Below are 25,567 nucleotides of genomic sequence, written 5' to 3'. Positions count from 1 at the left end.
ATGATTCCTGTAGTCCTTAACTGAAGTGTTAACACAGAACATCTTTATTCTACTAGCAGTTGCACGAATAGCTGACACCCTCTGGGTGACGTCTGAGTTTCACTGCTGGCCATGTCCTGGCACTTTTCCCATGTGCAGGATTCACTGCATGGAGAAACATCTGCTGCACATGTGGGCCATGCAGTACCCTCAGCAGAACTACCTGTGGCTGGGTGGGACAGACACACACCTTGCTGCTGCAGAGGCCAGGTGGAGGTGAGGCCATGCAAGCAGTGGGAGAGTTGGGGGATTTCTGAGAGCACTGTGGTGTGAAAGGGAGCACAACACAAATCCACAGGCAATCAGGCCATTCCGTTAGCTCTGCTGTTTAAGGAATTGTGTGTGTTTCATGAAGATCACCATCAGATTTGGAATTTCTTTCTTTACATTGGCTCAGCTATTCCGATCAAGGCAGGCAACCTGAGTTTTACAGGCACTATGACCTTGATATGCACCTACTGGGATTTGCATAATTCTGGTGCCTGAATATTGCCAGAGCCTGCCAAGCAGAGCAAGTGCAACATGAGCACCCTCTTGGTGCTTTTTCAAGACATCTGCACTAGCTCTTCAGCTGGTCCTCACACTGACTTTTCAAGATGTGGAAAAACTGCAACTCTAAGTTGCCCATCTTTTTTGACTCTGGATGAGAAGGAAGGAGTGATCAAATATCTAGGCGAGAGCAGCAACTGTCAGTTGTATGGTCACAGACATCAGAAGAGATTAGATGGTGACAATATTAGGAGGAAATTGTCTCAGGATAAAGCAGGATGGTAGGCAATCCCAAAAAGGATGTCTTACTAGGGCAATGATACAGTTTTTTCAGGGGTAAATCTTGTTTGGGTCTCTTCATTTCAGAATGATGTACAGGAATAGAAACTAAAGAAATAAAAATCTGACTGAAGCTCTCTGGTTTTCACGTTACAGCTGGGATTACTGAGCCAGAAATGAAGATGATGCTGTCTTGGCAGATGTGGGATAAAGGTTGTTTAAGGACTGCTGATGCCTAGCATGGCTAAATGCTTCTCCTCCTTAATAAAAGTATAGGGCAAGGATGCCTGGTGTTAGGTAACAGCAAGCAAAGCAAGGGACAAAAAAAAAAAAAAAAGACAAAACCCATGCATGGTGTGGAAAAGACTAGAAGGGCAGACACACCAACAATTTGTATGTTAATTTTAAAGAGAAACTGTCTAAAAATTGAGTAATCAATGATGTCATTCATACAAGTATAGATACTTTGCAATATTTTAACACCTGGATTTTTTTCATCCAGGAAATAGTGTGGCCATGGCTATTTTTTAATTTCTTCATCTGTCCCATGAGCTTAAGTAAATGGTTACAGACTTGTAGATATTAAAGGCTACCCAATCCAGGTGGACAAGTTTTATTGGCCAGGACACATCCACTTGGCAACATTGAATGCCATGAAGGCACATTGCAAAGGCACCAGAGCAGCCCCTGCCACCAGCTGATGCCTGACAGTGCACTTAGAGACACACTGTGCATGCCTGGCTAGGAGCAGCCCTCAGCTATGCAGTGACCTGCCTGATCTCATTACGCTGTTGCAGGCAGGTATGTATGAAGGGCAAGCTCCAGCCTGCACCTTCCATACCAACAGCCTTCCTTTGGGAATCTGGCCAGGAAGTCTCCCCCAAGGCCCACATTGCAAACTGGGTCATTTGCCTACTGAGGTTCCTGTATGGTCCTCACCACAGTGCTACCTCAAAGCTTGTTAAAAATCACAAAATACACAACTAAACTTTTGTCCCTGTTGACCACGACAGGGAGAATGTTTTCTATAGCATATCTACATGTTTTCCAGCCTCTCTTCTAACCATGACTAGAGAAAATTGGCTTACCTTCTCTCATAAGGCATCAGTGTTCATACTTCTCCTTAAATCTTCTGGAAATTGCTCTGATCTCCTAGGCCAGTCACAGAAGTAAAGGATTTTTTTTTTTTCATATGCAAGTCTTCCATGGTTCCCTTGGGCCATTCCCACCAAAGCACTGCAATGGTGAAACAGCTCCTGACCATGGCAGCACAATCCCCCAGGCAGTATGGACTAGCCTTCTACAGAGCCAGAGAGATCAGAACCTTAAAACCCAAACAATGATGTCAAAACAATCATATCAGAAAGACAAGCTAACTTCCAGCTACTCTTTGGCAAAGGAACATGGAATATTCTCTACAGAATGCATCACAGAGACTCTCCCACCTCATCTTCTCAGTCAGAGATTTGGTGGGAGCCAGAAAAGTCTGCTCATGTTTTCACTTTCTTACAAAGCATTTTCTGTGCTTCAGCATTTAGTCATGGCTCAGTCGTCTTGACTGAGACACCAAATGACCCTGATGATGTGGTAGGGTATTCCCTGCTATAATTCCTCCTAGAATTCCCCTACACTCTGTGAGTGTTCTACTCTGTGAGTAGAAATGGTTTTTAAACCATGTGCTATAACTACAGGACAAGCAACACTGAAAAGGCTTTCTTGCCTCTTCCTCACTGCAAGCCTCATCACGTCCCTTGAGCAGGCTGGCTGCCTTACTCACCAGCCATGCCTTCCTAAATCATACTTCTGAAGAGATTAGTTATAAACAGCTATTTAGGTGAAAACTCGAATTTGTGAAAGAAATTAAACAACGCTTAAGCTGACTTCTCAATTCAAAAGCTTTTCTTGTTTATGATGGAGCAGCTTCTGTTCCCGTTCAGCTGAGGCCAAGGAGAGCAGAAGGACACAAGGCAATGCCCACCCAGGCACAGCTCCAAGCAGAGGAGATGAAGCTGTGTTTCAGCACAGGATGAGGCACCACAAATCCGTAACCAAGTTTTGCATTCACCATGCATTAAGAAAACTTGTAGTGGATGTACAGCTCCACCAAACCAGAATGCTGTCCCAAGAATCATCCCACATGTCTTTCTCACAATCCATGAAAACCTGAAAAGACCCACTGTACACAAGACATTTAAAGAAACAAGCCCCTTGGAGGAGAAAAGGGAAAGAAAATATTTGCAATTCAAAAGCAAACTCGGAGGAAACCTGCCAATAGCAGTGGCCACTCAATTTGTCACCAAAGGCAATGGACAGCATTGGAAAAAGCAGATTCTCCCTCCCTAATGCAGACCCAGAGAAACCACCTGCTCGAGTGCTGGTCTCAAGTTCCAAACAAGCTGAAAATACAGGCATGTGAATGAAGCTTTCCTCGGGATGGAACAGCAACAACAGACTCACAGCCTCAGTGCTTTCCTGAAGATGACAGGAGCTGTGGGCTGGTTTACATTCTAGAATGTAAACCAGCCCACAGGTAAGGCTATTTCACAATCTGAGGAATCCACAGTGAACTACAGGGCCGTGACATTCACAGGCTGCCCTAGCAAACACGCAGCATGACAAGGCCATTAACTAATGGAAGAAGAGGAGCTCTAAACAAAAGCTCAGCAGACAGCACAAGTGCTGGCAGCAGTCCTGCCTTGGCTGCAGCACAGCAACACTCACTGATTGTGCCAGGAAGGTATCATAACACATTTTACCACAACTAGGAGTATGCTGTTGGGTTAATACAATAATGTAGTTCCCCAATAAACAGTTAAATAAAACCTCCCCCAGTGCCCCATCCACGAGGTGTCTGAAGCAGCAGTCACACGCTGTGACACAGGAGCAGGGGTTATTGTCATGCCCACTGCTGGAGGAGGATGATGGCTGTTGGGCACCACTGCTGTGTGCCAGTTGTCAGAGACATGTCCCTGCAAGGGACAGACAGCCCAGCCTGGCCTCACTCACAGGCAGGTGCTCACTTGCTCCTATGACTTTCACTATCAAAGAGAACTTCTGGGTGCCACAGGCGCTTTCTGCACAAGTGACTCCTCCTGGCAAAGGCTGCAGAGATTCCCACTGGAATCATCCACAGGCTCATTACCACAGGAGCAGGAAGCTTGTGAGCTGCCAATTTCTAGTGGCACCTTTGCCCTCACTTGGCTGCTTTATTGCCATGTGCCAGATGTTCAGGGATGTGAGCCCGAGCAAGCCAGAGAGCTCCCTCTAATTCACTAATGACAGCCAAGAAACCACCCTGGAACTGGCCTCAGTTCCAGGCTGAGATGGCTGCTTTGCATATCTGGAGCTTGTAAATCCCTGTTTGTTTCGGGAAGCATCTACTGTCCATGCAACAGAGAAACTTTCAGCTTTTGACCATTATTTTAAGAAGCAATATATGACCAAGCCTCTATCCCTCTGCAATTCCTCTGGTACTTTGTGTATTCAAAAAGAGTTTGTCACTGAAAGACCCAGGCAGATGCAGGAGGGTACAAGCACTGGGAAGCAGCAGGGTGGATCACAATATATATCTGTTCTGTCTCTTGGCAAAAATAACAGTCCAGGAGAAAGTTTAACTGTTCTGAGTGACTGTCCATGAGTAATCCCTCTGTGAGGATGCACTGGCAGCAGTTGTTTCATCGGCAAAGGGGTGCCTGGAAGTGTCACAGGCTCTTACAGCAATGATTCCATGTCACCATTGCCAGACCAGTCACCACAGACGCACGAACAGCTCACATCTGTGACCCTTCTGCAACAGCCATGAGTTCATGGAACTGCAGGCTCTGGGACTCCAACCCACTTCCTTTCCACTTGTACACTGACTTATTAGGTCAGCATGGTGCAATACTCCCCTCTGCTAATCATGTCACCTTTCTCCATCCCATACTACTTTTAGCTGCAACCGGTGCTATGATTTTCTCCTTTAGTTTATTCCAGTTCTTGTCAAATGACTGAAATCAGGTTACCAGCGTTTCAGTCACTCAGATTCACTCATCCTTCCCTTTCTTAAAGGCAGGTCTACGTTCTCTGGTGATACACTGTGCTCTGTCTTCCTACAAGACTTCAACCTGGAGTGCCAGCTCAGCCAGCACTCTGTGATGGAGACTACATTTGTTTTGCTGTTGAAAGTGAACATTTAACCAAATCTGTCCTTTTTCGAGGTTAATGTTTTCTCTCAAGTTTTTACATGCTTCCAGATATTTCTGGTTTATTGTGAAATAAAAAGCAGTTGAGCTTTCACATTTCCTTAGGTCCATATTCCACTGCTTCTGCTTCTGGATACAGTGTCTCTCAGGGCACTAAGGCACCACACAGATATCAGAGAGGCTGTTGCACCAGACTATATGTAAGACATAAAATCCCCTGCCCCACAGTTCTACTAATGCTTCTGCATCACTGATTATTTTTCCTTATAACATCTCCTGAAAATCCTCCTCTCTACACAGCACTTATTCCCTTCTCACTATGCAAGTGCTGCCAAAAGACTAACACAACACAGAGCAAATCCCTCTCAGCTGCAGGGAGAATAAGCTTATCTGACCACTGACCCAGCAATAAATAGCCACTCGCCTTTCATTTACTCTTTTTCCAATAAGCTCCCTTCAATTTCACTTACTCAAGAGAGGACTAAGCAAGGATCCCAGTACCTGTTCAAGCAGGTCCAAGCTGCTCCAGGTGCCTGAAGGAATTCAGAAGGTCTCATTACCCACCTGTACCATGGACAGGTGAGGATGCCATCAACAGTCACAGAGAAAGGAAACATCAGAGGGCAGAGATCAGCCAATTTTTTTGAGGAATGTGTAGACTTCCACAGCAGTTGTGCTCTTTAGAAGAATGCTTCCATTTTCCTTGTCTCCATCCTGAGGCCAGAGTCCTGACTATAAGCACTGGTTTGCAGTGTGTCTGCACGAAGTCTTGCAGATGGACATGTCAGATAAGGAATAAGCAATAGTGGCATACAGAGCTCTCAGGTCATGCAAGTGCCTCTACATAAATCCAGGAAAGGAAGAAACTCCCCTTTCTCTGGAAAATCAGCTGAGAGACAAACAAACTCTTGACATACAGAGAGCACTGGGCAGGCATTTGTCATTTTGAACTTACCCCACACTGATGAAAATGCTAACACTCACACCAGAACAAACAGACGCCTACGTGCTATTCCCATAGCACTGCTAGTCCTCCACTGGGTCATTCCTATCTAAGAGACAGCACTTTCTGCACTGGTTTCCTCTAGAAAAAGCAGCTGTGTGAGCCACCTGCTTGCAGCTAAAGCCAGTGACAGCAAGATCTCAGCCTCAAGTAGAGAGAAATCAGAGGAGAGCACAAGGCAGATGTCTTCCAGCCACCTGGGCTGCATCCTAAAGTACTCGATGAACTGGCTCAGCAGTCTCAAGAACTAGCACTGATTCCCTTTGGAGTATCAAAAGCCCAACAAAAGGTAGGGGGTCAAAGGATTGAAAAATGGACAAAAATAGTGCCTAGCCTTAAGAAGGCAGAAAAGGGAAGAAAGTTGAATTATGATTTTAATTCCCAGAAGAGCAGGATTAATTATTTGTAAACACCTGAAAAAAATCAAAACAGACTGAGTAGCAACCCAGGTGGATTTGTCAAGAGTGAATTATTAAAAAAAATTTTCTTTATACAGACAAAAAACTATCATAGAAGAGAAGCAAGACATGAACTGGAATTCAGTAAAACTTCTGACAGATCACTTTCACAAACATGCCAAAAGCATTATTGATGATACAACTGTGATACAAGTCCAGAAGCGGCCAAAAAACTATCCAGGAGGCTCAGTGGGCTCACTCTAGGAATGAAAGGATGTTAATACTTTGGGGTCTGCCTAGGAACCAACATTGTTTAGTGTTTTCATTATCAACCTGGATGATGAAGTAAAAAGTATGTTTATTGAATTGCAGAGGACATGAATCTGGAAAGAATGGCACGTATGCTGGGAAGTCTGCCAAAAGAACTTGGCAAAGTGGAGGAGTGTTCTGGAAGAAAGGATCAGTAGGGACAAGTGCACAGTGCTGCTCTTTGGCACGAGGAGCCAACGGCACAAGCACAGGGTGTGGAGTGGGGGAAGTGGCTGCTCTCCAATTCTTCCCGAGACCTGGAGTCTCCAGGAACCCGACACTCACCTTCAGTTCCATGCCATTGTGGAAAAGGCCACAGAAACAGTGGATGTATAAAGAATGAGAACTGTGAGGTTAATGAATAATCTATTTGCTCCTCTTTTTTGCTGTAGTCTGTACATTTTTGGGCACTGCTCTTTAAGAAAAAGATGAATTAACTACAAACATTCAAAAGAGCAACATGAATTAAGAGATCTGGAAAACATCACCTAAAGGAACTGAAAAAACCTCAGAGTGTTTATTCCAAAGAACTGAAGGATAAAGAGCCAATCACAAGAACACTGAAGTAATGCACAAAGCTGAAGTTCTTTCTGCTTTCTGCCAGTCTGGGCACTGAAGCATGCAATTAAGAGAACTGCAATCACTCTCCCCGGCCTGGCAGCTTTTAACAGACTATTTTCTGCACCTTTCCAAGACCAGGGGATACCACACAGGAATCTACTTGACTGCAAGCATCAGGGGGAAATTAAATTTGTTTTGAAGTAAACCAACCCATCCTTTGAGCTTCAAGCTAAACACTAGGAGTCCCTGCAACTGCATTCAGGTTGCAGGGCACTGGCACTGCCAGGGCTTTCCCTTTCCCTGAATGAGGAACAAGAGCCTGACATAAAGGAAAGAAAATTACTTTTGACTCAATTATTCATGTTACGAAAGCCCACTTGTGCTTGCCCAGAGGTTGACAGGTAACTTCATCTGTCTGGTAGCAAAAAAATAATTGCAAGTTGGTGCCAGGGTTAGACAAGAGCAAAGTATGAGCCCTTAAGGCCCTCTGTGTAACAACTGTATACAATGATATTCCCAGACGGTTTCGTTATGTATGTGGTGAGCTGCCAACCTCCTCTCTCTGTCTCTAAACACATAATATGCCATGCCCTGAATGCTAATCCATTTGTCTTCTTATTTGCTGAAAAGTCAAATTAAGCATTAATTGCATTAAAGCAATTAATTGCATTAAGCGTTAATTAAGCATTAAAGCATTAATGTTGCACATTAAGCAACATTCGAAAACAGATATATATATATATATATATACATATATATATATAAACTGTACCCATTATTTATTTGGGATTTCCTGACAAACTGTTCACTGAATGAGAAGTCATTGACCACAATCTGATTCTGTTCTGGGTAGGTGAATTAAAGAGAGAAACCCTGACTATTGACAGGTCCATGGTGCCTCAGAAGGACACTCATGCAAATGAGGGGGTAAAATTTTTACATGGGGAAGGCAGTGTATCCACCATTTCAGTGTTTTAAAATGAGACTTGATATTGTTTTGAAGGATTCTTTAACAAAACACAAATCATGAATCTCAATAACTGAGCAAAATGTAATGGCTTGTGCTATTCAGGAGGTCACATTAAGTCTGATTGCAGCCTTTTCAACAAGTTGGGCTGCTGCTGTCTCCTCCTCCCCTCCTGTGACATCACATCCTTGTCCTCAAACTCCCATTTCTTCCCTTTCCCATTGCTCTCTTCCTTCCTCTGCTCTTAAATCCTAAGAGTCCATAAAATGCATGCAAAAGCTGGTCCTTTTAAATACTCTTTAAGATAACTAAATATTAATTTAATTGTTTGTAGCACACACTAACAATCTTGAATAGCAAGCCTCATCTATGATGCAACACAGATTACAGAGAGCTATCTTTGTAAAACATATTTAATTAAAGCTGAAGTCCATGTAGGTAAAGACAGTCTTCAGTTAAATGCAGCAGGACACAGAGTGGAACTCTCCTCAGACCAAAACGTGGCAGATATGATGGTGACACAATGTCTGCCCATCATTACTAATTAGGTGACCTTCACAGTGCCAGCCGACAGCATTCTTACCACTTTCTCCTTGTAAACAATGTATTTCAGCCACTTGAAATCCTGCCATTTGAATCCTGCCAGAACAAACAGGGAATCCTTCTCATACTGCTCCATTTTCTGGATTGCACCTTCAGGATATGTGATCCGGAGTGTTGTCTTGCCACCCACATCCTTTTCAAAGCCCTTCACTGGAGCCGAGTTCAGCCTGCAGGGCAACCAGAGAGAAGACACAGTCACGGATTCCCACTCACACTCAGATTCCCACTTGCACTCCTGTGTGTTGATGACACAGCAATCACTGCTGGGCAAGGGCTCCCTGTAGCAGCTGCTACAGTAGCAAATCTTAATTCTTGCAGTTCTTCATCACAAGCACTTAGGGAGGTTTGTATCAAGCGACGACAGCTTAATTAGAAGTTACATAAATTCTATAATTGAATATAATGCAAACCATTTCTGCATATCAACTCCTGTGATCTAAATAGGGTTGGAGGCTTTGGAAAAGTAAAGTGAAGAATATTGTCCTTGCACATTTAGAGTACAAACTAAGCATTAATATTTTAACAGCCCATTGATCCTTTGATGCGTTAGTTAGGTTCTGCAAGGCTGTGCTGAAAGACATGATGAAGCTCCTCATCAGTTTAAACAAACTGAAACTGGTCTCATTTTCCAGCCCCAGCCCAGAGCTTACACCACTCACCTGCAGCAAGGCTGCAGAGAGAAATAAGCCAACTAATAATTCTCAAAAAAATCCCACAGGATCAATCTGCACCTCTTTAATTCCCCAAACTGGCCCGTCGGGAGGGTGAGCTGCCTTGCAATGCCAGCACAAAGGAAGAGGTTGGGCTGGGACAAGGCTCAGCACCACTGCAGTCTCATGGGCTCCAAGGATTTCCTGCAGTGGAAGTGCATCCCACTCTGAAAACACTCAAGCAGCCACACAGCTTTGCTCTTGGGGATGCTGATTTTTAAGGAGATGCTATGTATTTAGCTGTGCTTTTGTTAAAACATTTCTCAGGAAGAAAGTTTTTTCCCTTGAAAAAGCAAATTGCTTTGGCATGAAGAGCCATAATGACTTTCATGACATTAAAGTTTTCAGAATTTCTATTCAAGACTAAAAATCCAAAGCTGAGGAAATTGCATGTAACTTGGAATACAAATCTTGCAGACATCAAACAGCAGCCTCTGATGGCACAGGATTGCCTGCTTGAATTATTGCATCATTCTTGACTTGGTGTTGTTCAATATACTGCAAAGTGCTCTTGGACTGCAAATTTTGCCACATAGAAATGTTGGATTTGTCTTTTTTAGCCCGGGTAAGCATTTTACATTGGAAAACTTCTAGTAGAATAAAAATCTCTATACAATCCGAAATTATATGCCAAATCTAGAGAAATACATTCTTAGGCATTTTTAGCAAAAATACTTACTTTATCATCAAGAATAAAAATATTAAAGCAAAACAATTTAGGAATCAGCACCACCACAATTAATATAGCAGATGAAGCCTTTTCCTGTGGTTTATACCCTTTGTAGCCTGACTTTGAGGGACAAGACCTGAGTACAATGCTCCCAGCCAGGCTGATCCCTTGCTTTTTCCTCTGTTGCTGATGGCACATTCACACACCACCCACTTCTTCTGTGGGCAGTATTTAAACTTTAAGGTGTTGTGTCTCTTTGGGGCAGATGACCTAATACAAAGCAAAAGCATGCAGCTCTAAAGGTAACAGAATACCACCAATACTACCAATATTCTGCAAAGAAAGCAAGTTTTACATATTTTCATCTGTTTTCTTTAGGATGAGGAGGTGTCTGCAGTTTCAAATGTGACTGTGCAGCTCTTTGGCAGGGTTTTTCCCATCCCCAGCTGCTGGGCTCACTGTTTTGCTGCTTGCTTTGTTAACACTCTCAAAACTTGGGAACCCTACTTGGTGTCTAAACAGGAAATAAATCAAACCATTTCCCAGGTGAAAAGAACCCAGGTCTCCAGCAAAGGGCCAGAGTGTGAGCTGCTGGTGGAGCCACAGAGACAGAGCCAGCAGCACCAAGGCCCAGGGCAGTCCCCGAGGGCAGGATGGGCAATGGAGCAGGGAAAGTTCAGGCAGCCACAGCACCCAAAGGTGCACACTGCACAGCCCAAATCCCTTCCCAGCCAGGATTCACTGGTGGTTATAACCACTGCTAAATCTTAGAAAACCTCAGTTAGGATGTCAGGCTTCTTTGTAGTGCCCATGGACAGGCAATTTTCTCCACAAGGTGTTCCAGAGTGTTTTCCTGTCTATGTTTGCTGATTACATATGGAGACACTAACTCCCAAGCTTGGTACCATGAAGATCCTTTCAGATGCCACTCAAGTATCACCATGAGGTGAATCCCTATCTGGCTCTAATCAGGAATTTCTGATACATATTTATTTGTGCACCATGAAGATCCTTTCAGATGCCATGGCTCTAATCAGGAATTTCTGATACATATTTATTTGTGCCCAGCCTGCAAACTATTCTAAGGAGGCATTTCAGAGCACTGATGACTGCTGCAAGAAGTCCTGCCAGGTAAATAGTGTGACAGCTGGGAATAACATCTGCACTGAAATCTGATAATGTCTAGTTAAAAACAATAAGTCACTCCAAGCTCTTTTAGAACTGACAAAGCTGAATTAGACTATCTTCACTGCAAAGAACAAAATTTCTTGCTGCAATTAGCAATTAGATGGTAACACAGGAGGCATCAAAGAACTCCACATACTGCTGGATCACTCCTTTGACCACAAATGTACCACATTTTTTTGTTTAAAATTCACTCTCTAGGTCCCAAATATCATCCTTCAAAGGAGTTCTGAAGTGTATGAAAAAGGATGTTATAATACATGGGACTTCCCCAGCTTCCACAGGAATAAAGCAAGCAGTTGGATACATATCCAAGCACCTGGCTTCATTTAACCTTTACAGTTGACTTCTCTCTCCTTTATCCATCCCACCAACAGCACAGGTGCTTAGCTGCCCTCTTATCCTCCCTGCTTGCAAACTGACATAGATTTACTGATGTGGAGAGAAAAAGTTGAAGTTTTCTTTTGGAAATTAAATAGTGGCCCTTCTGATGTAAATCTTAGTGGGTGGCTTAGACCAGATGGATTGAAACTGTTCTTTTGCTACTTTTTGAACAATCTGAGCCCAAGGAAAGGCTATAAACTGCACTTTAATTCACCTGAAATAACTACAAGTCACCCAACTATGACGAGGAATAAGAGCTCTTTGTTATCAACTGATAGTGGGATGAACTAGGGGAAGGGCTGTAAAAATTTTGTCCTGTTCAGCCATCCCTCTGTCCAGCATACTGATGGAGAAGCATCACAGAACATTCACAGGAACAAAGACTGAAAAGGAGCTTCTTGGTCTTTTCCCCCACAGTTAGAGGATATTTATTTCTCTCTGTATGTCCTATTCTCTCCTTACACATGGGAGAGAATAGAGACTGTGCTAAATAATACCTGCCTTAAATTCCTTTATTAATCCCTTTCTTTCTCCTACCTTTAGCACAGAATTCATTATTTGCCACCACGTCTTAAAGCTGATTGAAGTTGAGAGAGATTACATCAGATACATTTTTTTTAATATGAAGTCAGTTATCGTACTAAGAAAAAATACCAACTTAGACTTTGTTAAACCAGTTTTATAAACTTACACTACAGTTTATCCCACTTTTATTATTTACCATCCTAATATTTTGTTACTCAAAACCTGATAGAAAACTGTTTTTTTTTCAGGTCAGACTAATGGGCCTGTAGCTCCCTAGAGCACATCCTCCCTCCCTCCTACACGCACTCTCTCACTCTCCATTAGTACAGGTATTATGTTTGTTAATCTCCAGTCACCCAGAACGCCTCCCTGACTTGACAGATTTATTACTCAGAGTTATGACTAGACCTGTGATTTCACATATCAGCACGTTTTTCAGGCATTCTGAGATGGCGATGATCCAGGTCCTCAGCAAAAGCAAGAAGTCCTAACTCTGACTGTGGTCCTTAGCACTCCCACCACTCTGCTTCTGCTGCCTTATTCAACATTGTCATCTGCAGAGACACAGAGCCAAAGTATTGCTAGTTTCTAGGGCACACTTACAGGTGTTTAATCACTGCTAGGTCCCCTCTCATAGAGGCTTCCTGCTTCCTAGCACCCTATGCTGTACCATGCTTAGTCCTGCCCATCCTAACTGTGAGGTGCAGTTCCTGGGGAATGCTACACATGTATGACCAATAATACCATCCTAAGCTACCACAGGAATATATCTGGGAGCAGAACCAACAGTGTGAATTACTGCTTGACCACCTAAGGGCATCACAAAAGCAGCTTTTAGAAAGGAGCTATGAAGGGAAGGTTCAAGTGACATCATACAAGAGACCACATTCCCAAGAAGCTGTGGAAAACAGAAAGTTTGAGGAATGCCTTTACCCTTTGATGTGATCATCATTTAAAATAAACCTTTTTAAGCTCATGTCTATTTTTACCCCCCTCTAAGTTAACGCTTCCATCAAAGGGATACTGTCACTGGTACAGGTTAAAGTTTGCCTGCACAGCAAGTGAACTGATACAGAAACTGAATATGGGACAGGAACTGTAATGCCAAAGACTCACCTGACAACAACATCATAGTCATCAATTTTTAACCCCAATGACTTATTTGCAAGTACTCCACCATTTCCCACAATAATACATCGCCGGCAGCTGAGACTGTGGAAGAAACAGAGAAGTGATTTTTGTAACAGAACTTCAAACACAGAGAGAGAGCACATATTTAGTTTGCATGCATCTGAGAACTACAGGAAACCTCTGTAAATATGAAGAATTAAGAAGGGGACAGAGATACACTTGATCCCCAGCTCACCTCATCATGCCCAGGCATTACATGTGATAAACTGCTTTCAACACCTCACACCACGTGTGGCCTAATGAGATGAGCTGTCAGGACAAGCAGCTCCTCTCCCCACACACCCCTGCTATGATGGGCTTGAATCAAACCCATCTGTTTACTTGAACCATCTCATTATTCATTCAGCACTGAAATAACAATAAACCAAAGGCTTAGTGAGGAAGTCTTCTCTCCAAGCAATTTTATGAGTGCAGGCAGATCTTGCCAGGTATCTGGGGTGTGCTCACCTTGCTGAGAGCAAAATTGCTGCTGTTATTGTGAGACTTCAAGAGACAGAAAAACATTAAACTGAGAGAAAAAAAGACACTCCCCTCCCTGACATGCCTGTCCAGTAGGAAATATATATGGGGACACAATAGGTGAGGAAAGGGAAGGAAAAGGACCTTAATTAACAAAGAAACAGGAAAGAGAAGGAAGAGAACAGTTTCTCGTGGAACCCTGAGTCACGAGAACTCTCCGCAGCAGATGTTAAAAAGCGATTTTGTTTTGGAGACAGAGAAAGGACTTCTTTCCAGCCATCTAATCCCAAACACAGCTGGCTCTTCTGGCAATGTGCCTCCATCTCTGGTAGTTCACTGAAGGAATACGTGTCTGCAGAGCCTTTTTCGGAAAGGGTCCAAGGCAATCAGTTGTTTGGAGCAGATCCCTGAACTAGGCAGCCTTCCTAGTCCCAGGCACAGTCAACTGGTTGCTTCTAGGCTGTCCTCTCTGTGATAAGTGTAAAGAGCCAGCACGAGGAAAGCTCTGTTTATGTGGGGTTCCTTTTTGCAGAGCAGGGCTGGAGGGCACTCAAAAGACTCAGCTAAACCACTGAAGGTCACTCTGCTGACAGAGACATCAGCTGAAGACACGTGCAGAATTAACAGCACCAAGAAATGCTCAGGAACAGCTTCCCCTGCCCAGATAAAGTTCCACTGCAGATCCGAGCCTTTCCAAAGGAAAACACTTCCTCATGCAGATGGACATATTAGCCCAGTATCCCCAAGAGCTAAAGAAGTGTGTGTTTGTGATAATCAAACCACAATAGAGAAAGAATTTTATAGATGTTGGCATAGCAAAAAAATCCCAAGCAAGCCAGTTCTGGCAACAAGGAGAAATCAGACACAAGATCTGGTTCAAGCAGTATATTGTGACGAAGAAGGAAAGGAGAGCCAGCCCCAAGTACACCAAAATTAGTGACAAAGATGGTAGCAACTTTGTCAAAACCTTTAAGGAAAAGGTGCTGTAGGAGGGAGTATGAGACATAGTTCAGTTTTGGCCAAGTGATATTTCAGAAGGAAATACACTCTTTTGATGATTATGATAAGAAAGTTTGACCTCCTAAAAAACAGACTGCTGGGTGAAATACTGTACCTTCTCTACTCAGCTGTCTCTCAGCTATGACTCCTTTTGAATTTTCTGTTTTGAAGAATACAGTGCTGAAATCCAAAGGCAGCAAGCTCCAGGCACTCCACTCTATCCTCTTCCCACTTACTCTTAGGATGTTCTTACCAATTCTCAATACAGATCTGCTTCTTTCAACCTCAAACCACTTAATCACTTTCTTCTCTTTTCTGCTAAATTAAAGCACCATCTACTGTCAGCAGTCCCTTCCACATCTGCATGAGATCCACTTACTGAGACAGCACTGTGTATAAACATCAGCCTCTCACAGGGCACACTGGTGAGCATGAGCTGCTCCACATGAGATAGAAGAACCAGTTCCACCAGCCATAGCTCCTCCAGCAGCCTCATGGCCCTGCTCCCACACAGGACTCACAGACTGATCAAACCCCACTCCTAATCTTCTGTTGACCAAACAAACTGGAGTGAGCTCATGACATCTTGCACAGTATGGCAGCTCTTCTAAGTCTTGACTCACACTTGCAGTATGTCCCTGAACAATTCTCAACTTTTTCCCAGATCTCCAAAGTACTGATTCTGGAAGACCAGCATGCAGAGCTAATGGTGCTAAGGGTAGAGTGCCTTTTGCACAGAGATTTTACTTACATCATTCCAATCCTCTTCTTACAGTCATTGGTTTGCAGAATATAATCCTCATCTTGTAAACATGACCTGCACTGTTGCCTCTGTGATGCCTGATTTTTGATTTGGTTCCAGGGAAGGATGCAACAAAATAGTCAAGACTGACTTGGCCCTCCTGCTCGTTACATTCCCAGTCTTTGGTTCTGGCAAATTTTCCCAGTGGAATTTTACATTTACTCCAGACTGGTTTTAGCCCCTGTGAACACCTGCCAGCAGGATTACACTTGGAAGTGTCACTAAAGGATTAATTCTCCACACTGACAATAACTTTTTAAAGCTGTGTAACATATCCTATTCCTAAAAAGGATACCTCTAAATGGTGTAGTATAGGAACAGAACATAATGGACTGAGACAAATAACTAATGTGTGCCTCTAAAAGTTTACCTTTACCATTCAAGCTTCTAGTTCATCTAAAAATATATCCTCTACATGGCAAGATTTAATTTCCACAAACCCAAAGTAGCATAACATAAGTTATGCTGCCATCCTGGCTCTGTCCTCTGTAGGATTTTTCCTGCAAAACCAAATGAATCAACTTGACCTACCTCTTTATTATCTGTCATATTTCTACAGAAATGGCACAACATTTGCTGTTCTATCAAACATTCCAAGAAGGGCTAAAAAGCAAACAGTAATAACAACTATAATTCTTTATTTAAGTCTCCAGTGTTTACTGACTTTAAAAGACATACAATTGTCATTTAATATCCTTGTAGTTACTAATAAAATAATCACAAAGTATTTAATTGTTGCTGCAAAATGAGATATTTTCTATCTTTACCCCCAAAAATGAAACATTAACTGAATGGTTCTGCCTTTACTCATTGTAATTGATAGGTTAATCACTTTTGCCCAGCTTCATGTCTGAACCACTCTTCTACCCTCATGGTTCTGACATATTTAAATGCATTCTCCTTTTTCCTTAAGTCTGCAGATAAGATTTTTCATTAGTAACTTTCTGACCCTAAGGTCTCATCTTTGATCTTCTAACAGCTTAAATGTCTTTCAAATGTACTCTGTCTACTGATTGTGCCTGAGCATGGGAAACCTGCACAGTCATTGCTGGCTCCGGGCAAGTTTCTGGGTGAAGAAATACACAGTGCAAGCAGCATCAGTTACAACTCAATTGTTTCTCCACAAAGAAGTGTGCAAACACCTTTGTGCTTGTTTACACAGTATGTCAAAGCCCTATTTCTTTTCCAGAAGATTTCAAGGATTGAGCACATCAGACACAGCCCATGTTTCTGTTTGCTACCAGGGTGGTATGAAGGACGGTCATGGACTTTCCACAACAGATACTCCCTAAAGCCCTAAGCTGGGAGCTGCAGCCAGATGTACAGACTCCTGACACAGATACTCCAAGGTTCAGTTCATCTACACCAAAAGCAGGATTCATGCAGATTTTCTTGAACAATATAGAACTGTAAACACGTGTATGCTTTGTAGCAATTCCTATTTCCTCTTCTCTCTTATCAAAGTGCTTTAGGGATTTGTCAGGGGAGAAAAACCACAAAGCCTTTCTTTATGCAACTTTGGATCTGAAGGCTTTGAGGAAAGATATAACAGAATAATTAAAAAATACATCTTTAGGGTAGCTGGTGCTTAAGGAGGCTTAACATACTCTGGTTTGATCTGGCTGCTGTTACTTAAATGGGTGGTATCAACCTGAACCAGAGAGGGACACACACCTCTCTTGTTCTATCAAATCCTTTCCTCACTTGTTCAGGTAATATACTGCATTAGTAAAGACTATGATAGTTATAAGCTCAAACTCTCAGTTTTCTTTCATTACGAGCTGGAGGCAATACAAAAAACGTCAGTCAGGCTTTTATATTTATGTCTTTTCATAAGAAATTTACATGTCATCACCACAGAGATGTAACCCAAAAATCCACTGAAGTCCAGCCAACAGATGGGCTGTGGAATTATAAATCAAGCCCTGATCCATTTGCAGAATGAGGGACAGGCCACTGGAGGAGCTACTAAATCAAGCAATGAAAATCTCAGCAATATAAGTGGGCCTGGAAAAGCCAATGGAGGGCAAGTTTCAAAGATGAGGCCCACTGACATCTGTGTTAGGGAGAAAGACGTGCCAGCTCAGAAGGAAGAGATCAATGGTTCTAGAGAAAGTCCCCTGGATCTCCAAACTTTTCCAGACAAGCTCAGGGGTGAGTTGTAACTACCCTCCTGAACATCACTGCAGCTTCACCTACCCCCTGCCCTGGAGCAGGAGCAGGTTACTACTCAACACAACGGTGCTGTAATAAGGAGTCATGAAGAAAGCAGGGCACCATGTACACTGTGTTACAGGTGTGAACCACAGCCTTTGTTCACATGCCCTCCAGCTGCTGCTGGTTATAACACAAAGGAGGGATTAGTGGAAGTGAGCTGGCAAAGCTGCTGTGGGATGATGAAAAGTGCACGCATACCTGGAAGGATCACGTTTGCCTCATTTCAGCACCACGTCAGTACATTGTGTCAGGAAAGGTGCATCAGGATGCCCTTTAGCACAGGAATAATCAAACAAAGTTCATTTCCAGGGCTTATGAGAGGCAAGTGAATGCTACTTCTCAAGGACCAGCTTTGTGAAGAAGGGCAGAAATAGAGAAGCTTGGGTAGGCACAAGACCAAAGGCTTCGTGTAGAGATCCTCCACCACACAACTGTAATCCTCTCTTTCCTTTCTGTGCTGTCACGCACTGCTCTGACCTCACCTTTCCTGCCTCTCCCACCCTTCCCCTGGGAAAGCTGCCTTCAGTGTATAGTTACATGAACACTTATTCCAATGGGCTGGGCAGTGCTCACCCTCCCCACCCATCCCAGCCTCTGCCTCTCCTGCTGCCATTTCAGCTCTGTGCCCACACAACCCTTCAGTGGGAGGGGAGCTCTGGAAATGAAGTCACTGGAGTGACCTGGATTGAGAGAAAAGCTCATAAACAGGAATCATCTCACTGATCTACTTTGAAGTCCCCTTTTAAACAATAGCAACAGCACAAGGAGAAGGGCAGCAGCAGTAGCAAATATGGCTTCTTAGACTTGCCAACAGAGAAAATGTTGGTGTAACTCCATTCTGAAAAGAAGGTGAACCTGGAGGCTCTTTCCTGCTTCTAGAAACAGTCCACTAGACTTCTGAGAGCCTACAAGTGGAAGGGTTCATAAGATCTCCCAAGCCCAACCCCTTGAACGTCACAGACTTGATTTGTGCCTCTTATCTAATTCTTCCACAATAGGACATTTTCTGAGTTCTTTATCATAGAACCAAGAATGGTTGGAGTAGAAAGGACCTTTCAAGGTCCCCTAAGTCAGGCTTTCTCCAGTTGCTTCAAGGTGTTGAGCAAAGGGGAGAGGTCTGGACTTTGTTCTTTAGCAGTGAGTAGGAAGAGAGTAGCTAAACCCAAGGCTCTGCCCCCAGCACACTGCTGCTGCCATGGAGGGGAACTGTTAGGATCTGCTTGAAGCTTCAGACAAGATGAAGGAGCTAGCCTTTATCTACCAGTCTTCTCCACCAACTTGTTAGGAATCAAAATTGGCAGATACCCATTGCTGCCAGCACTGGAATTCAGTGATGACCACAGCAGAAGAACATTTCTGGAATGATACCCAAGTCTTCATTTGTGCCCTACTCACCAAGCTGGTTTAGCAGAGCAGCACTATGGCAGCCTTAACACCTCCTACAGTTCCCAAGCTCTTTCTCCTAATAACTCCTCTGTTGCACCTCCATACTTTAGGCTTTCACTTTCCAGCTTGCTATCCCAAGCCTCCTTGAGTCCCTTTCTCTCATAAACACTTCTATTTTTATCCTCCCTAAGACTTGGTCACTTGGAAGGGCTTTGGGAGGTATTTGATTGTGATGCACATGTACTACACGACCAACATCCACTGATATGGATTTATCAGAATTCCCAAGAAAACAGTACTGCCTCAAGATATCTGTGTGTTTACACACCACCAAACCTTGTTGCTGCAATATCACAGAAATAAATGTCTAGCCTGTTCCTGAGGTCTCATTTGAACTTGGTATCTCATGGATTTTGCACACATTTCATGGGGTTTAAGTGTTAGATCTTTCCTATATCTGCAAACTCATTGTAAAGAATACAAACCAAAGTGAGCAGCTCATGCCAGAGTCATTATGCTTCAGAATCTCCTGTGAAATTACTTTCAAAAAGCCTGAAACATTCTACTCTTCAAGAACAGGTGAGTAGCAAGGGTCACAACTACATTAACCTTCATTGCAAGAATCTTCCAGCTGCCCTCTGTCATTAACACTAATTTCATATGAGCATCCTTCTGAAAGAGTGTATATGTGGATTTTTCAGCAGATTAAAATCTTAACTCTCTAACCAGAACTGAGATAAACCCCAGGTGGATGAGACTCAGTTGTGTGCAAAATCTCTAAAAAGGTCATTTATAAAATGGTTTTACCTGGGCATAATTTCTCAAATTAATCCAAAGTCTGAAGGCTAACCCTATCTGGCACTGCTGTGAGACAAGGCAAACTTCAAAGACACCTAAATTAACACACAGACTGTGCAAGACTAAGAATAAGCTTTCACACAGAGAGTAACTCCCAACTACAGCAGGCAAGTTCTACAGTCAGCATGAGAGATGCAGAGAGCTATGGAAAGGCTGGTTAAGCTTATGAACTTTGTCACCAAAAGTGAGCAGGAGGGGAGCTGGGCCAGGAAATAAAACCCATGTGTTTAGAAAGCAGGAACAGTGTTGTCATGCTGGGTCAAGTACCACTGGAAAGATGTATTACCAGGACTTCAAAAAGAACTCAAGTCCCAGAGTAAAAACCTCTGACAGCTTCTGAAAAAAAACCTACCCCTAATCTGGGAGGTGGCACTAAACCAAACCTGCAGGAAAAATGGAAAGAATGACAGAAAAGCAAGGACAGGAAGGACTAAAGGACTATCACTGGGAAGCTGATTGTAAATATGCCAGTGAGTTTCAGAAACAACCTCTACAACAGAACTGAAGAATCAAAGGACCTTCTTCTAAAGGCATCAATTCAAATATCACAGGACCCAGGAGACTGCTATCCTGTTCATCCTAGCACAGGCTTGGCCAACACAACCAAACATTCCTACTTTGAGAGTAAGGTATCAATGAAAAACATTGCTGAAATAAGCCAGTCCCTTCTTTCCTTCTAAAGTTCCTTGTGATTCTGTTGCTTTGTCAGAAAGGCTGGAAAAGAGCAAAGTGTTTATTGAAAACCTGCTATTTACTTCCTTGAAAATGGGGCAAGAGGATGTCTTGGAACAACATATGAAACAAATTATTAGGAAATAGTCAAAAGCTAAATGCTTTTTTCTACTTATGTTTGACTTGACAGAGGTCTCCAGAGTCTACAGATTTACTCTAAAGACGACTCAGTTTTCAGCTCCTGACTTACTCATCCACATCCAAATGTACTGGCAATAGTTTCTGGCAAAAAAGGTCTAACAAAATTTATTTACGACATATGGAAAAGAATCACTTTTACTCCTTCTCTTCTGAAGGTCTCATCTTACCTGTCAAGAGCTGGAGTTAGATGATAATCTTTGGTTGCTGACAGGATGGCTTTGATCAGATTATCTGGGGAGAAAGGAAGAAGACATTAGGAACAAGTTCTGACTCCTAACGGAAATGAGAAACAATGTGGAGTAAAGCATCTGAAGCAGTCACTTGAAGGAACTGAAAGGTTCTCAATAGGAAGGAACACGAAGTTGAATATTCCTATTTTCTCTGGACAATGACCTTCACACACAGCCTGCAATGACATGTTATGTGCCAAATTCTGATGCAGTGTGTAATTGCCTTGCACGGAGAGTGTCACAGGGAACAAGCACCGTACATTTTATAGCAGTGAGTTCATATCCCCTGCCCTGAGATGACAGTTTCACAAACACTTCAGACATGAAAAGGCCAGCATCACTGTCACTGCTTGCCTTAAGAAAAGCTTTTATGTGGCTGAGTGGTGAACTGGATGCAGGAACAGAACCAGGCTAAAACGGATGCTTTCTATTCTGTGGGTTACTTTCAGTTTAGGTTCCTCAGTCTGTCTTTCTTCAATTAAAGCACCATAATTGCATAAAGAAATTCCCATGGAACTGCAGCCTACACTGATACCCTGTGAAAGCTGCAGCAACCAGGGGATGTAAGTTATGCAAGCACAGGCACACACAGATTAAATGCATTAAGTTGTAGAAGCACAATGATTACATATAAATAATTCTATTGGCTATGGAAACTCTGGAGTCTGCTTGCCTCTAGATTTTGTCATTTGTCCCTAATTTTTCCACCTCTCTCCCCAGAGAGGTCCAAACTCCTTCACCATGACCCAACCAGGGCCAAGAAGCAGTAAGGCTCTGGCTATTCTGTATTTACAAATGTACCAGTAACTTCAGAATGTCTGTACTGGGTTTGATAAAAAGTCCATCTGCTTCCAAATCCTGACCCTAACTGTGGTCTTAAGCAGATGCCTAAGAGCAAAACAAAACCAAAGCAAACAGATGTATTTCCTTGAAATTCTCTTCTGCTATTTAACTGTTTTCAAATCAGGGATTTTATATGTCAGATATAGCTTCTTTATATCTGGTAACTTGCAATGATTTCTATTCCATGAGCTCAGAATCCTCCTTGATCCATATGGACATTCAATCACTTCCCTTTGCAATTTTGAATATGGCTTCTCTGAGCTTCATCTATACTGGAAAAGATTGTGAATGATTAGTTCCCTTCCATCTTTGCTTGGGAGATTACACATAACTCTAATATCCTTAAATATATCTGTCAACTAGTTCAAAAGTTCTTAGGAAACAGCAGCCAAAATGAACAAATAAGTCTCATTTCTTTACAAAAGACTAAAAACAGTATAGAAACATTAAGAAAACTGACAACAAGTGATTTTTCACCTCAAACTTAAACAGCTTTCCTGACAGACACTAATTACTGCAATCAGATTAGGGGAGACCCTTTCACATGAAGAATTCTATTTTTCTTCACTGCCTCTTTCCTCAGCAGCAACAGGACAAATGTGTGGGATAAACACAGGAGCTCAAGGCAGCCCGCATGCCAAAGAGCTTTGATCCTGACAACAAGCTGGCCAGACACACAAAGGTGATAAACAGCAAACTCTGACAATTACTTTGAGATTTGGGGAAGTTTTTGATATGGCACCACTGACAGCACCAGCACAACCTGCGACCTGCCAAGGGTGCACACTCCCTTACAAGCTGGGGAGTGTGATTACCTTCAGATCATAGTTTGGAGTGGAGCAAGGGAAGAGGCAGCTTATGAGGGTAAAAGCAACTTTGATAACAAAATAATGGTGTTTAGTTTTCCTTCATCTCAGGAATTTCTTCTGATGCATAGGCAGCAGGCTTTCCCTCCAACAGAATGCTATTCCCCTAAATCTGCCCTAACAGCTGTAGGTTGCTGTGACCTCTAATGGCATCATGCCACAGTCCTCTCCTTGGCCTGCTTTACACCTTGGCTTTTGCTGGACAGCATACTTTACTGACATTGTTTTCCCACATTCTCAAAGAAGACATCAAAGGATTGCATGTCAAGGGCTGCAACCTCCCATCTACCAAGCTTTTGTTATGCCAGGTTTGCTCTACCACCCACAAGTTACACCCTGCACTACTTGGAGACCATCCCATGGACTATTTTAGAAAAAACATTAAAAGAATACAGTTGAGTGATGCACTCAAATGATTCTGGTTTACTCATCTTGCAAGATAATTAGCAATGCCTTCTTAGTGAATGCTCAGGAATGAAATCAAACTGCTTTAGGAGTGGATATGGCAGCATTTGGAATGGAGGTGCTTCCCAAACAAAAACAAAACAAACAACAATATTCAGCATTCAGTACAGATTATGAAGGGACAAATAGAAAATAGCTCTTCAGCAGACTCCACAGTCCAACAACACATGGCATCCAAAACTTTTGGATGTTGCACAGATCTCAGTGTTACTATCCAAAACTGCTAAATTAAGCTCAATAAAAGACCAAGTAATTCACTGTCAAGTGCTCACCCACAGCAGAAATTAAGGTGGCACCAAGTTCATCTGGTCTAGCCCTCTTTTTGGAAGCCAGGAGCAGGAGCTACAAGCCAGGAAAAGCTAATGGCTGGGGCAGGGGACAGGCACTAGATCTTTCTGGTTGAGCCAGAACTCTACTGCATTGTTGCTAAGGTGGACACTTGCACCTTGAAGCTGGCACGAGGATGAAAAGACAAGACCATCTCCAGTTACTGTATTTTCCTGGGAGAAGGTTTGAAGGATCACCAGATGCTGCTGTGGATGACCTGCAACCTTTCACAAGACCACAAAGCAGTTAGGAACAATACAGAACCACTGGCAGGATCTTTTAATACAGCTGGGGCAAGGTGGAGCATCACTTGCAATCACCACTGCAAAGGCTACTATCACAGGTATCTTTTATCACCTCCAGGCTGTGACTAAAGAAATTTGGGCGCCAGGAAAGCAGGTGCATTATGTAAAATCAATTGATGAGACATGCTCTCTCCAGGGTAAGAAACTGAAGAGGTGATGAGCACAGCCTGCCTTAGACACCTATGTACTGAGGGAAAATAATGGGTGCAAGTACACATAACAAATACTACAAAGAGAAATTCCTTCCTGCTTCAAGTAACAGGATTTGTGCACAGCCACTGCCTGGAAGTCAATGACTGCAAAAAATTTTGCAAGGACAAAAGAAAGGCTAAGTTGTCCACATGAACACAACAGCAGGGCAAGCAACCTACTGCAGTTTTGTGCAGCCATAGCCTGTTTATTTTATACATATATATTTTTTTTGTCATGGAGAATTTAGATCACTGGGGAGAGTGGGAGATTATTTAACCCATTCATCTATCAACCACTATTCATGCACTCTTACTATAAAAACAAAGCAAGAAGCCTCTGCACATTTTTCTCCCATCTAGAGGAGGAGTCAACTACATTTATCTAAGAATCCTGAGTTATCTTGACATATTCTATCAACTTTGCCTTACAATATCAGAAGATTCAAAAGCCAGCTTGGTACTGCATGATTTGTTTGAACACAAGTACATATTGACTTCAGGTTGACCCTGAAATTTTCAGACATTTGGAAAAACTAAATAGTTAGAAATTAGGCAGACAGTGACCACACAGTGAGAAACAGCCGAAGTCTCAATTCTAGCCTTTTTCTCTGTTATTTATGTGAAGGAATGGAGGAGACCTTCACTGTGAATGTCAACAACACTTAAAATTGTTGTTTTTAATGCAGAAACTTCTTGCTTCTATCACCAAAAAAATACGGGAGGACTTTCCAGTCCACAGGGCTTATGGCAGGCATCTCAGGGTCTACCTTCTGCCTGCCTTGAAAGCAGGCAAACTGGGATGTTTGTGCACTCTCAAGTGGCCAAGAGAAGAGGCTGTAATTTTTCAAGTTGTGTATACCAGCCACCTTCCTCCAAACCCAGCACACCTACCTGCCCCTGCTGGCAGCAGTAAGTGTGTGAATGCCCTGCCTCAGGGTCAGGGGACACCACGCTGCTGCAGTGCTCTGTGTCTGCCCTGGGAGCCATGGCCAGTGCCCATCTCCACTGCTGGTCACCCAGCTGCCACCCCTCCAGCCAGCACTTCTGCAGGTCCAGGGCATCAGTTCCAGCTTTTGGGAATAGACTGACTCAAGTGAGGTTGTCTGACATTCTGTAAAGTCTGCCAGGAGACTCTGCACATGGGTCCCTGTCCCAATAACAGAATGCCACGTGTGTGTCAGCTTTGTGGGGAGAGTAAACTAAACACTACCAATGCTATGGATTAAACAAATCACAGTATTTACAAACA

At 43.0% G+C, this 25,567-nt stretch overlaps 1 protein-coding gene across 12 annotated transcripts in view; it reads right to left on the bottom strand.

The window, feature by feature from the left end:
- The window catches only part of ST3GAL3 (ST3 beta-galactoside alpha-2,3-sialyltransferase 3), a 186,433-nt gene that overhangs the window by 36,449 nt on the left and 124,417 nt on the right, over positions 1-25,567 (bottom strand). For all 12 annotated transcript variants that reach the window (XR_005627680.1, XM_039711467.1, XM_039711472.1 and 9 more), the window contains 3 exons: positions 21,259-21,322; positions 13,423-13,518; positions 8,813-8,999 (listed from right to left, as the gene is read on the bottom strand). Coding sequence is in view for 11 of the 12 variants with exons in the window: in XM_039711467.1 (XP_039567401.1) it covers positions 8,813-8,999; positions 13,423-13,518; positions 21,259-21,322 (347 nt within the window). In the remaining variant the exon portion in view is untranslated. The remainder of the gene's footprint in view (positions 1-8,812; positions 9,000-13,422; positions 13,519-21,258; positions 21,323-25,567) is intronic.

The sequence above is a fragment of the Passer montanus genome, unplaced genomic scaffold (assembly GCF_014805655.1).
Source record: "Passer montanus isolate IOZ18808 unplaced genomic scaffold, ASM1480565v1 scaffold25, whole genome shotgun sequence".
In the NCBI taxonomy this organism is placed as follows: Eukaryota; Metazoa; Chordata; class Aves; order Passeriformes; family Passeridae; genus Passer; species Passer montanus.
Note: the sequence above shows the minus strand (reverse complement) of the source record. Positions and strands in the feature narration are given on the sequence as shown.